General features: G+C 42.4%; 1 protein-coding gene across 1 annotated transcript in view; it reads right to left on the bottom strand.

The window, feature by feature from the left end:
- Positions 1 to 2,941: 2,941 nt before the first annotated feature.
- Positions 2,942 to 13,656, bottom strand: part of LOC125939125 (uncharacterized) — a 42,409-nt gene continuing 31,694 nt past the window's right edge. The window contains exons 14-15 of the mRNA XM_049654653.1: positions 6,238 to 6,355; positions 2,942 to 3,297 (exon numbers count right to left, since the gene is read on the bottom strand). Of these exons, the coding sequence (XP_049510610.1) occupies positions 3,124 to 3,297; positions 6,238 to 6,355 (292 nt within the window). The 3' untranslated portion in view covers positions 2,942 to 3,123. The remainder of the gene's footprint in view (positions 3,298 to 6,237; positions 6,356 to 13,656) is intronic.

Below are 13,656 nucleotides of genomic sequence, written 5' to 3'. Positions count from 1 at the left end.
AAATATCTCACTTGTTAGAATGGTTGGATTGCAGGTAATTGTTCTCTTTTCATTATTTCCATTATTGTTTATATACGTGATGTGTGTGCATGTTTATATGATCACTTCCCAGCAAAATTGTTCTGTGTTGATAGGTAGTATTATCATTAAAACACAGATGCAGAGGTGGGGACTACCCTTTCTTTGTTATTAACTGACTTTACCATCCTCATTTAGGCTTCCCTTGTCTCATGGCATCAAGCAGCTGCTTGATGGGAGGGGAGGTGGCTGGCGGGCAGGGCAGACAGCCTGACTGTGAGGATGGGGCAGATGGTTACTATGTAGTTGTGGTGGGGAGGTTGGGAGGAGACCCTGAGCCAGGAAACATCAGGAAACAAATGAGACTTCCCCAGGAGGGTCTTATTTGGGAAATCAGAGAGAGAAGTGGGGGCAGGGGAAGGGGTGAGGTGGAAATCATAGTGGCCCTGTCTCCATGTGAATACTCAGAGCCAGCACAATTTGTTCTCAGCTTGTCTCTAGAGTTTCTGAAACTCTAAGTTTAGTGGACAGTATTTGGGCTTTAATTGGCCTCCTAAACCTTTACAAGGAAATCACAGTGTAAACTCCCACAGGCTGATTACATCCTCTGCTGACTCCAAAGGGAGTTGCTGACTTTCAGGGAAGGAAAGGATTGGGCAGGTCCACAGAGCTGGTGCACAGTGTCTAAGAGCTGCTTCCTCAGTCAAATGGCAGGGCCAAAGCTGAGATCTGGAGGGTCCCCTTAAAAATTATTTTAAAGCATATGAGCCCACAAAAGTCAAACTCCAAATAGCTTGGCAATAGCCAAGAGGAGGTGGGCAAGGATATGAACAGACCCATCTCTTTTCACCTTAGCTCTCCTTGTCTCCTCTGGGAAGCAGGCCAGGAACTGAGCAACCTAGGCTTTTTAAAAAGATGATTATCACAGAGTGGGATTTTTCTTTTTTTAGTTCAGTTTGCTCTTTATCTATTTTCAGCAGAGTATGCAAAACTTTGCACATTCTCCCTGGAGCACAAATGTTTTTGCTGGCAACATGACAGGGTGCATGCCTCTAATTGCACACCTTGGAAAGCCTGGGCCCCACATGTTTCAATGGTTTCTGGTTCATAAGCATATAAATAGTAAGAAACCAATTTCCTTCATCCTGAATTCCAGGTCCTCAACAATTTGGCCTCATTTCCTACTGTTCCTCAGTATCACACCAGTAGGTACGCCATTCTCTGGACTAGCCATGTGCAGTCTGCCTGTCACCTTTGCCAGAGTCCTTTTCTTGTCTTACCAGGACCATCCCTCCTAGCCTTCTCCATTGATTCGAGTGAGGGCAAGTACCCCCCACATCATCTTCCCCACAGGCTCCGCCCTCTCAGCTGCTGTAGAAGTTCCTATGCAGCCTCTATGGAAAGATGACTCTGGCTCTATCTAGGCTTCTATCTCATCTCCGTGTGTCTCAAGGACAGGGATGGCATTCTTTCTCCTGTCCCTCATCTAAAGCCCGGTCCCCATACCCTCCCCAAATCTAGCAGCTCCTCTAAGAGTGTCTTAGTTTATTTTCTGAGTAAACCCCTTTTATAACAGTCCCCGAATTAGTAAAAGGAAAGGCTCTAAGCATGCTTTGGAACTTCTTTCTTCTCTTGATTCTTACATGGAAGATTTGCTAGTAGTTTTGCAATCTCATTAGCCTGTGAAAATTCTGTGTTTTCTGCTGAGTCAGCATCAATCCATCCCTTCTTCATGCTGCCTGTCCTCAGATACAGGCATCAATCTTCCTCCAGGATCACCACTCATACGCTCCCCTAGGGTCTCCTATCTGAATGTTTACAGATTCCTTCCGTGCTCATTAGCGCAATGCAAATCTACCAGCAAACAAATCAGGGTCTCCCACAAACATACTTCCTTTATACACTGGCCAGAGAGGAATAGATTCAGAGTATATTACACTTGTTTGAAGACCACTAGGTTAGAATAGGCATATTATTAGCTCATTTTGTTGGCTCTTCTCATCCTTTAAAATCCTTAGCTACATGGGGTTAAGCATCTGACTTCGGCTCAGGTCATGATCTCATGGTTCATGGGTTTGAATGAACCCGTGCGGCAGGCTCTGTGCTGACAGCTCAGAGCCTGGAGCCTGCTTCAGATTCTGTGTCTCCCTCTCTCTTTGCCCCTCTCCTGCTCATGCTCTCTCTCAGTCTCTCAAAAATAAATAAACGTCAAAAAATATTAAAATCCTTGGCTACTCTGTTACAATATGTTATCACATTTACATTAACTAATGACATAATTTGACTGGGAGTCAAATTATTAAAATAACAAGATCAGTTTCCCTACTTTTGATTAACCCAGCTTACTAAGCATTTCAGAGTCTTTAATTTACCTTGTGCATTTATCTTAGAACTTAGTGCTTAGTTAGGGTTTATGGATTAGCACTTGGCAAATAAAACTAAAGCCTCAATCATTCTTACTTCAGGACCATCAGGCTACTGTCAGCTCACAGAGGACTGTCTGCAAGAATTCTTGACAATAAATGCTTGGTTCTGACCTTGCCATGTTAGCTCACATAGGCCAGAAAGGGAATGAAATAAAATTATTGTGCAGTAGGGGGATGTACATTCTTGTAGAAATTTTACAGAGATTTTAATCCACAGAACATCTCCATGAAACAGGTATTATCATCCCCATTTTATAGATGGACAAAGATCCACAGAATAAAATGTTCAGCTTCCAGTAACCAAGTGGCCGATACAGGGTAAAAAGCCAGGCTTGCCACTCTTGACTTGCTTTACCTTGTGGATTAGCGTATAAATGTGGAATTAATTAGTTTGGAGACACTATATTATGATGTTTTGCCCTTTGCCCTTCTTCTCACTGTCATTTATGAAAAAATATTTTAGTTCTGTCTTTCCAAGTATTAAGAGCTTCATATTAATTAACTAGATGGGAGAAATCTTTTACAATGTGTGAGCATATCAAGTTACCACATTGTACACTTTAAATAGCTTACAATTTTATTTGCCAATTATACTGCAGTAAAGTTGGGGCGGTGGGGGTGCAGGAAGAGCTTCATAGAATTTCAAGCGAATATTGAAGGTGATTTGAATCACCTTTAATCACTTACCAATGCCCTCAGTTCCTCCCCAGTCACCTTTCAAAGGGTTAGCACTTAGAGGAAATTTAAAACATGTTGAGCAATTTCCAAGTTTAGCAAAACTGAAAAGGTAGGCCACAATGTCATGGAGAGGGGCTATCAGCTGTAGAGTTAGCTTTAAGGCTTGAAAAGCTGCCTGTGGGTATAACCAACACAAAGAAATATTAAGAAGTTTCTAAGACACATATAAAAATATATGAGCATTGATGGGGATAATATCTTTGAATAAGAATATTGGTTAAACATTTTCACGATATAATATAGGATAATAATTACAGGTTAATATCTAAAAAACAGAACAACAAAACTATTCATGAACCAGGGTATATGCCTTTGGACAAGGTAAGTCCTGGAGTGAGGCATTTAAAGCAATATGTTTCTCTTTGTTTAAAACCACAGTGACCATAAACACAGCACAATGTGTTTGTATGACCACTGATAGGTTACAAGGATCACAAATAAATTCCTAGCAGGAACCCATATTCAGACAACATTGCCCTGAGGGAATACCTATAAGCAAAGCATAGATATTTTTCAATGTATTTTAAACATGCCACCTAAACCCTGGATCTTAAATATTAATGTTCAAGTGAAGAAAAAGTAGAAACATATGATCTAACTGAAAGAAGGTAGTATTTTTATGTATATCTCAAAAACACATAAAATTCTTCAGTGAAAGAAAGAGTGGTTGTATTTTTAATTATTTGAGGAACCTCCACACTGTTTTCCATCATGGCTGTATCAACTTACATTCCCATTCACAGTATACAAGTGTTCCCTTTTCTTCACATCCTTGATAACACTTGGTGGTCTCTTGTGTTTTGACAATGGCCCTCCTAACAGGTGTGAGGTGATCTCTCATTGTGGTTTTGATTTGCATCTCTCTGATGAGTAGTGCTGTTGAGCACCTTTTCATATGCCTATTGGCCATGTGTAGGTCTTCTTTGGAAAAATATCTATTCAGGGCCTCTGCCCATTTTAAAATCAGATTTTATTGTTGTTTAGTTGTGGAGTTCCTTACATATTTTAGGTACTACCCCCTTATCAGATACATAGTTTGCAAATATTTCTCCCATTCTGTAAGTTTCCTTTTATTTTTGTTATTTCCTTTGTTAAGCAGAAGCTTTTTAGTTTGGGGGTAGTTCTGCTTATTTATTTTTGCTTTTGTTGCCCATGCTTTTGGTGTTATATCCAAAAAGTCATCACCAAGACCAATGTCAAGGAGCTTTTCCCATTCTCCTCCGAGAGTTTCTTTTTTTTTTTTTTTTTATTTTTTTTTCAATGTTTTCTGTTTATTTTTGGGACAGAGAGAGACAGAGCATGAACGGGGGAGGGGCAGAGAGAGAGGGAGACACAGAATCGGAAACAGGCTCCAGGCTCCGAGCCATCAGCCCAGAGCCTGACGCGGGGCTCGAACTCACGGACCGCGAGATCGTGACCTGGCTGAAGTCGGACGCTTAACCGACTGCGCCACCCAGGCGCCCCTCCTCCGAGAGTTTCTGATGTTATTTTTAGTCTCTAATCCACTTCAACTTAATTTTTGTGAGAGGTGAAAGATTTTGTGAGGGGTCCAGTTTCATTCTTTGGCATGTACAACTACTATATGATCCTCTCACTTCTGGGTATGTATCCAAAATCAGTATCTCAAAAGAGATTACTACACTCTCATGTCTATTGCGGCATTGCTCATAATAGCCAAGCTATGGAAATAATGGAAGTGCCCAGTGGATGGATAAATGGATAAAAAAAAATGTGAAACACACACACAGAGAAATATTATTCAGACATGAACAAAAAAAGAAACCCTGCCATTTGCAACAACATGGATGAACCTGGAGAATATTATGGTAAGTAAAATAAGCCAGATAGGAAAGACACATATGGTACAATGTCACTTATATATGGAATCTAAAAAAACAAGAAGTTGAGCTCATAGAAATGTGGTTACCAAGGGGTAGGAAATGGATGGGTGTTGGTCAAAGGGTACAAATTTTCAGTTAGAAGATGAATAAATTCTGAGGATCTAATGTACAGCATTGTACCTAGAGTTAATAATAATGTATTGCATATCTGGAAGTTGTTAGCAGAGTAGGTAAGTATTCTTACCACATACAAAAGAAGGTAACTATGTGAGGTGATTGGTATGTTCATTAATTATGGTAATCATTTCACATTGTACACATATGTCATATTGTACACTTTATTTATTTATTTATTTTAACGTTTTATTTTTTATTTTTTATTTTTGAGACAGAGAGAGACAGAGCATGAATGGGGGAGGGGCAGAGAGAGGGAGACACAGAATCGGAAACAGGCTCCAGGCTCTGAGCCATCAGCCCAGAGCCTGATGCGGGGCTCGAACTCACGGACTGCGAGATCGTGACCTGAGCTGAAGTCGGCCGCTTAACCGACTGAGCCACCCAGGCGCCCCTCATATTGTACACTTTAAATATATACAATTTATTTAGTAGTTATATCTCAATAAAGCTGGGGTATGGGGAAAGAAAGGGTAAGAAACCTAGGTTGTTAAATAGGTGTTCACTTACATAGAAAAATTAGAATGTTTCCAAATTGCCATTTTTCAACACTGTACTTAGTAAATACATGAGTGCCCTGTGCATTTCTAGATCTACTCCTTTTTTTTTTTAATGGTTACCAGTAAGATAGGCACACAGAGCAACCCCTCAAAAAATAGACTGATTACCAGGATTGTGATCTCGACCTGTCATTAGCTTCAGGACATCAGAGTGGCGTTTTCATGAAGGGTTTGGGAGGAAATTGAGGATTAATAAGGAATGTGGGAAGCTTGAATTGTGTTCATTAATGACCAGGGAGAAACAGAACTCAGAAAATAATAAGGCCTAAGAGAAATAATAATAAAGCAGGCAAGAATATTGGGGGGCTGTGTGAAGATTTCAGTTATTAGATATCCCTGGAAAAAAAACAAGAGATGTTCTCTGAAATTGATGTGCTTATTAACCACAAGACATTAAAAAACAAAAAAAACAACAACAACAAAACAAAAAACTCAGCCAGTTTTCATTCTGGTACACATAAAAAAAAAAAAAATACAAACCTTTTCTGGCAGAGTTTTGAACATAACCAGCACTTCAGAAGGATGGGGTATGAACCATATATTGAGGAAGACTTTCCCGTCAGCAGACAGCAAACATCGTGGCCGGGGCTGAAAACTCCTGCAGCATTATAAGAAAGTTTGGGTAGGCACAGCATTTCTCTCTAAAAAAGAGGTGGCCCCAGCGTGAACTATTTATATCACTGCCCTTCAGCCGCAGCGCCAGAGTCTGGATTGTGGTGACACATGAGCCGGGCGTCGGAGCCTGGGCCAGCAGGCCTCCGTTCCAGGCCGCTCACAGGTGGCCCTGGCTATAAATAACTGTGGAGAAGAGCAGTGGGGCTGCTTTTAGACTCAGCTGTGCTGGCGGAAGGAGTGGGCACGGAGCGAGGGAGAGGTGAGGTAAGAAAGCAAAGGGAGAACGTGAATTAGGTGGCTAACACCATTCTAGGCGCTACATGTTTTCTCACTTAATTCTTATGACAACCTTGGAATGTACCTCTTTTGTTCTTTTACAGATGAGGAAACGGAGGCACTCTGAGATCTTGCCTGTCCAGCTCCTAAGAGATGAAGTTTGAGATTTAAATGCAGATCTGTCCGGGTCTAGAATCCAGGCTCTAGAGACCAGCCTCTATTTTCCTCCCTAGCCTGCCATGTTTTTTGCCAGGTTCTCCAGACTCTTGCCTTCTTTTCCTTCTTTTCCCTCTGTGCTCTCCTCTTCCTCCGAATACCTTATTATTTGTAGGCAGCAGTATAGCTGTCTCTTTGTTGCAGGTTTATGTACAAACACATAATTCACGTATGTCTGGTTTAAGAATTTACACAAGCCCAGCTACCTACTACCTGGCCTGAGGAATAGAATGTCACCAGCTCCTTTGATGGCCCTCTGAGAAATCACCATCCTGAATTTTACATTAACCAATGCTAGCTTTTCCTTGTAGTTTTACCACAGGTGGATAAACCATTAAAAGATTATCTTGTTGGGTTTTGCCTGTTTTCAACCTTCATACCAATGGAAGCTCGTGATCTTTGTATTATACCCACTGGAGGAAGCTGGCATCTTGACTTGGTTTCTATATCATCTCAGGACTTAAGTGGCCCACTGTAACAGAGGGTGGGGTGAGGGAGCGATTTCCCATTTGAATGGATTCGATGCCTTTATGTCTGTGTTCATCTGGTGTGAAAATGGTGCTATGGGCAGTTAACAGGTGTGGGTTCTAGCATCAGAGGACCCCATTTTGAGACCAACTTCCATCACCCACAGCTGTGTGGCCTTAGATGAATTACCATCTGAGTCTTTTCATACATAAAATGGGGATAATGATTCCTAACTCACAGGATTGGTGTAAGGAATACTTTTTTTAAGTACCAAAAAACAAACTAAAGATAAAAAAGAGTGCCAAGCATGTGAAAAGTATTTTATAAATTGTGAGGTGCTATACAAAGTTTGTTATCATAATTTATATTATAACATAAAGTTTGTCTAGCAAAGTGGCCCAGGCTGGGTGGGGAGCAAGGGATGCTTATGGCCTGGTAGAGGGACACATAGGAACCCCCAGGGTTATTTGTCAAGAAGTAGGAACCTGTCCATGCTAATGAGAGGATGTCGTAGAATTGAGGGTGACAGGGAAAGGCCAGAGACTAGTGCCACCTCAGGCCTGTCTTGGTTACGCTAGACAAGGCAGTCCTCACAGACAGACAGACAGTGGAAGGAGGTGTGCAGTGGGTGTGGAGCCCCCACCCTCACATCGTTCCCTGCCCAGGGCCCCTGGGGTCCACCTCAGCCTTCTACTCTCCCCCTAGTCCTGGACAGCTGTGTTCACTCTCTGGCCAAAACCACCATCTATTTGCCAGTGACATCTGACTTCTCATTTGCACACCTGGTCCCCTCCACAGCTCCAGGCTTCCAACTTGCTTCCTTTTGGCTGGCAGTGCTTCAGGTCATCTCAAGCAAAAAAAAAAAAAGCAAGAACTGAACTCCTTACCCTCTTCCACCCCAGTCCTGTGTCTCCTCCCATGTTAAAAGAACCACAACCCCCAGTCCCAAAAACCAGAAATCAAGGAGTCATTTTTAGACCCTCCCTCCTCCTTTACTCCTCAGGTCCTACTGATTTCATGATCCCCTCATACTTGTACCCGGTTTTCATTCCCACTTCCATTGTCGATAGCAAGGACTCTCAGTGGGAGGGTCTCACCTTCTATGGGACATTTTGGAAACCATAGGGGTGGTTTTTGGCTCTTGTTACCGTTTCTGGGTCACTGGGAGAGATTCAGATGACCCCTTCCACTTACTGAAGTAAAATGTAATTCATTTTACCTGAGGGCTGAATGTTTTCAATATCAAACATTCTGAGTATGAGACTTTTAAAATCATTACAACTCTACGTGAGGTGAATCATTGGCTTTAAACCTACCTTTCAAGTCTCAGGGTTTTAATCAGGTAATTTGAAGCTTGGGAACAAAGGATGGTGTTAGTTTGGAGAATTTCCCTTATTTCAGCAACCACAAAGTCAGACTATCCTGTCCTGCAGCAGATCAAAGCCAGTGTATAATCCAGTCTTATCTCCATTGTTCAGTTCACAATGTCCAAAGGTGCCCCAAAGAAACATCGAATATCAACAATAAAAAGTCACCAGGCCTGTGGCTGAGCACACAGAGGTTGCAGGTCAAGGGGCTGGCAGCAGCAGCATGGCTGAACCAGTCCTTAGCCTCTGAGGAGCATATAGATCCCAGGAGCTGCAGGGCCCTCTTCCAAGTGTTATCCTGAATTTCTCATCCACTATGTCCTTCCATTTCCACCCCTGCCTGCAGCTGAGGAAGGGCAGAGAGAGTAGCAGGAAGTTTTGGTTCCAAAGTTCAGGAGTTTAGCCTGGTTTTCAGCCCTACAAGGAGGATTCCTCCCCTTACTGGTAGATGACCCATCAATTCCCCAGCCTGCCAGTTCCTTGACCTGCTCAATATCATCCCCCTTAAACTTAATTCTCCTTTAGCCACTCACTTGGGGGCCACATTCCAGACCTTGTCATTACTTGGGACCACATCACCTCCAAAGACTTAAACTCAACATCCTAAGTTCCCATATCAACATTTTATCCCTGTTTTTTCACTCACTCACTCTCAATAAACCTCCTTTATCCCCCCAACATATGCTCCGTGATGTCATCCAGCCCTTTGGTCCTTCCCTCAGCCCTTCCATCTGTCAGTTCCATTTTGAATTCACTCCCTTCCCTGCCCAGACTGGGTCTTGCGGTCGAGCACAGGAAACTTCCAGTCTCTACTTCTTTGTACTCACTACCCAGCTACCTAGCAAAAGCCCAGCTCTGAATCCCACCAGCTATTATGCTTTCTGCTTCTAGTTGCATTCTGCTGAGCACAGCTGGAGGAGATCATACCACTAATTGCACTGATACAACAACAAGTAAATGGTTTCCAGCCTGAACAGTGTCACCCCAGGACAACCCTTATTCTTTCTTTTGATCAGCTTTTATGCCCATTTCCTTTTCTAATAATTCCAAGTCTTCTTTCAGCCTCATACCAAACTCCTGCCAGCAGATGATGACAAGGTCTGTTATTACATAATTGAATTAAAGGCTACTTGCTGGAACCCCCCCTACTTCCTGTGGGCCCCTCCCCACCCCCCATCCTCCCGTCAAAGGTGGAGGTACACACCTGGGATATGAAATGAAGGCAGCCACTGCCCTCAAGGTTCTTACATTTCTGAGGCAGCTAGATATGCAAGCATGATTTATGATAGAAGCATGGTGTAATGGAAGTACAGTTGACCCTTAAACAACACAGGGGTTAGGGGTTCTGACCCACCTCAAAGGTGAAAATCTGTGCACAGCTTTGCTCCAAAACTTAACTACTAATAGCCTATTATTGATCAGAAACCTCACTGATACATCAACAGTCAATGAACACATATTGTGTATGTCATATGTATTATATACTATATTTTTATAACAAAGGAAGCGAAAGAAAAAATGTTAAGGAAATCATAAAGAAGAGGAAATACATTTATAGCGCTCTAATATATTTATTAAAAATCCATGTATAGGGGTGCCTGGGTGGCTCAGTTGGTTGAACGGCCAACTTCGGCTCAGGTCATGATTTCGCAGTCCGTGAGTTCGAGCCCCGCGTCGGGCTCTGTGCTGACAGCTCAGAGCCTGGAGCCTGTTTCAGATTCTGTGTCTCCCTCTCTCTGACCCCCCCCTGTTCATGCTCTGTCTCTCTCTGTCTCAAAAATAAATAAACGTTAAAAAAAATTTTTAAAAATCCATGTATAACTGGACCCTTGCATTCAAACTTGTGTTGTTCAAGGGTCAACTGTATAAGAAAGTGCAGTGAACATCCAGAATAGGAAGTATCTGAGACCTAGTGGGAGATTATTGGACGAATTCACAGCTGAGGCTTCTGAGCTGTGATTCATTATCTCTCTCTCCACATTTCTTCTTCTTTTTTTTTTTTTAATTTTTTTTTTAACGTTTATTTATTTTTGAGACAGAGAGAGACAGAGCATGAATGGGGGAGGGTCAGAGAGAGGGAGACACAGAATCCGAAACAGGCTCCAGGCTCTGAGCTGTCAGCACAGAACCCGACGCAGGGCTCGAACTCACGGACCGCAAGATCATGACCTGAGCCGAAGTCGGCCGCTTAACCAACTGAGCCACCCAGGCGCCCCCCCCACATTTCTTCTTCTTAATGGCACTGCCATTTTTTCCCCATTTAAAGAAATTGTGGCAAAATATACATAACATAAAATTGGTCATTGTAACCATTTTTAAGGGTACAGTTCAGTGGCATTAAGTACATTCACGTTGTTGTGTGACTGTCATCACCATCATCTTCAGAACTTTTTTCTATCCTCCAAAATGGCAACTCTGTACCAATTAAATAATAATTGTACTGCTGTCTTTTTTTTTTTTTTTTTTTTTACCCAAGTCAGAGACTCTGGGTGACACCCTAGATTCCTCCTTTTCCTTTAGCCTCCCATAAATCCAGCACCTGGCCAACTGATTTCACCTCCTAAACATCTCCTGTCTGTACAGTGTCAGTAGCTTGCTCCCCTTTTTCCTGTTGTTGAAAGACAAACACCAGACTTCTGGATATTGCCCATTGTTCTGTACATTTTACTTCCCATTGCTCATCCTCCCATACCCTGGGTGGGAGCCACTCAAGAGTCCACCTCTCTGTACTTTCTCCCAGCTTGAACTGAAGTTCTTTTCCTTGTCCACTTGAAACACCAACCACCCTTTAAGACCCAGGTTTAGTATCCCCTTTTCCCTGCAGCCTGCCTTGCTCCCCATCTCCACCTCCCCAATCCTTTAGATAACACTGAACATTTCCTGGTGGATACTTTCATTATACTCTTATCATATCTTATTCTTTATTACAGTGTACTGTAATTACCTATTTCCCCTTGTCTGAAGGGCAAGAACCATGTCTATCCATTGCTGTACAGCACTTGGCACCAAGGTTGCCATGTACTGCTGTTCAGGTTGTGTCCTGAGGCAGCTAGCAGTGGCCAATATCCAGCCTATCTTTTGCTTGCCAAGCTCTACACCCTGCCCAGAAGAAGGAGTGCCTTCTTCTAATGTCCATAAAGCACCATATGGGATCATGGTGGCTCTACCTGTCACACAGTAAGGGTTCGATTAATGTTAGTATTCTCTCTCTCCCTTCTTCACTCCTCCATCAGCCAACTGCTCTTGGAGAGTGGCCAAGCATCATCCCAGTATCCAGATTCTAGTCTCTTTTGGAGCCATGAAGAGCAAGGAGCTCTCAACGGACATCTTTCTTGGGAGGAGAACTCCCTCTGGCTCCTCTTCTAGAGAGACTTTGGTTTGAGGATATGGTAGTCTTTGTTAAAACTAAACACAGTACATTACAGCCTTTAAAGGATTAAGTAGCATCTTAGAATTTTAAACCTACCAAATGCATGGGGTTCTTCTGGTTAAGGGATGGCAAACACAAGCAGGGAAGCCACCTTTCCCTTGTCTTTGGCCATGGCAGACATCGCCAATCAATTACAACACTTTCATAAGCTTGGAACATCTCAGAATCCTCAGCAGGGCATTAATTGTTAGAACTGATATTTAAAAGAAAACTTATTCTTTATCTTCCACCTAATCCAACTCCATATTTTAGGAATGCAGTGAGTGAGGACCTCTGTTTTCCATGACCCTCATTACCCAACCCTGTCCTGGGGACACCTCTAGTTAAACTTGCCCTGGGGTGATCCCCATCTATCATTTCATGAACTTTCTTCAACGGTCCCTTTCTGGGAAGTCTTTCCATAGCAGTTCCATTCCTTGGAATCAACCTCTAGATACCCTAACACTAAAGATCTTAGCATGTTTAACTTCAGAGAGCTGCTTCCATTTCCTCACTCATCAGATGAAGAGTTTGAGGTTCAGAGATTGAAGAGAAGCAATTTGCCTGAGACCTCAGGGCACCTTATGACTAAGCTGGGTAAAGCCTAAATATTCTAACTCCCAGGCCATGGTTCTCTCTACCTCCTTGTGGCTGATGTCCATTTTTATGAATACTCAGTACATGGAACCACAGACTTTGGAGTTAGAAATAATCTTCTATACTACTTCAAGTTTACAAAACTTCCACAAAAGACAGAAGTTCCTTTCTCTATTGCTCCATTTTCTGAGGTGCAGTAAAAGGGGCATGTTAAAGTCTAGATAGTTTAGGGAGCAGGACACAGGTATAGTGGAAAAATACTGAATCTTTATCAGTCACTGCTCATCCACTGCCTGACTATGACTTGGACTCTGGGTGTGTGCTCACTTTGCTCACACTTTTATTGACCAAACCCTGCCATGAAATTACCACACACTAACTGGCTAGGCTCATTCCCCCCTAAATGTCTGTTTCCCCTAATCTTTAGGAAACACACAGTCATCTAAAATAAACAATAAAGGAATAGAGCAAGACCTGCAAGTTAGGAGAGATTTTTTTTTTTCTTTTCTACTTCCTGACCTCATTTGGTTGCTTCAAATAAAACAGATCAGAAACAAAAACAGACTTCCTAAACACAAATGTAGTGAACTTGTGGTTAGAGTTCTGGAAACTATTTTAAAAATTTGATCCCAAACATAGATTAGGCTTACAAATGGCTTCCTTGGCTAGTGGGTAGATGAAATAATGAAACTAAGAAATCTTAGGGGATTATCCTGTGATCTTCCATATGAGAGAAAGACACACTTCAGCCTCATTGGGAAACAGGTGCCCAGTCAAACCCTTCAGCAAAATAGTCAGTCTGCTGAGGTATATTTGCCCTACCCCTCCCTTAAATGCATTCTTCCATTAGGTAAATCCTCAAGTCTACCCAGGTGAATGCACTGCCTGAGCTCATGAGACAAACACTGGTATCCACAAACTGGGTGCCTTATAAGTATAAGGTAGGCCTGG

The sequence above is a fragment of the Panthera uncia genome, assembly GCF_023721935.1.
Source record: "Panthera uncia isolate 11264 chromosome B2 unlocalized genomic scaffold, Puncia_PCG_1.0 HiC_scaffold_24, whole genome shotgun sequence".
Lineage (NCBI taxonomy): Eukaryota > Metazoa > Chordata > Mammalia > Carnivora > Felidae > Panthera > Panthera uncia.
Note: the sequence above shows the minus strand (reverse complement) of the source record. Positions and strands in the feature narration are given on the sequence as shown.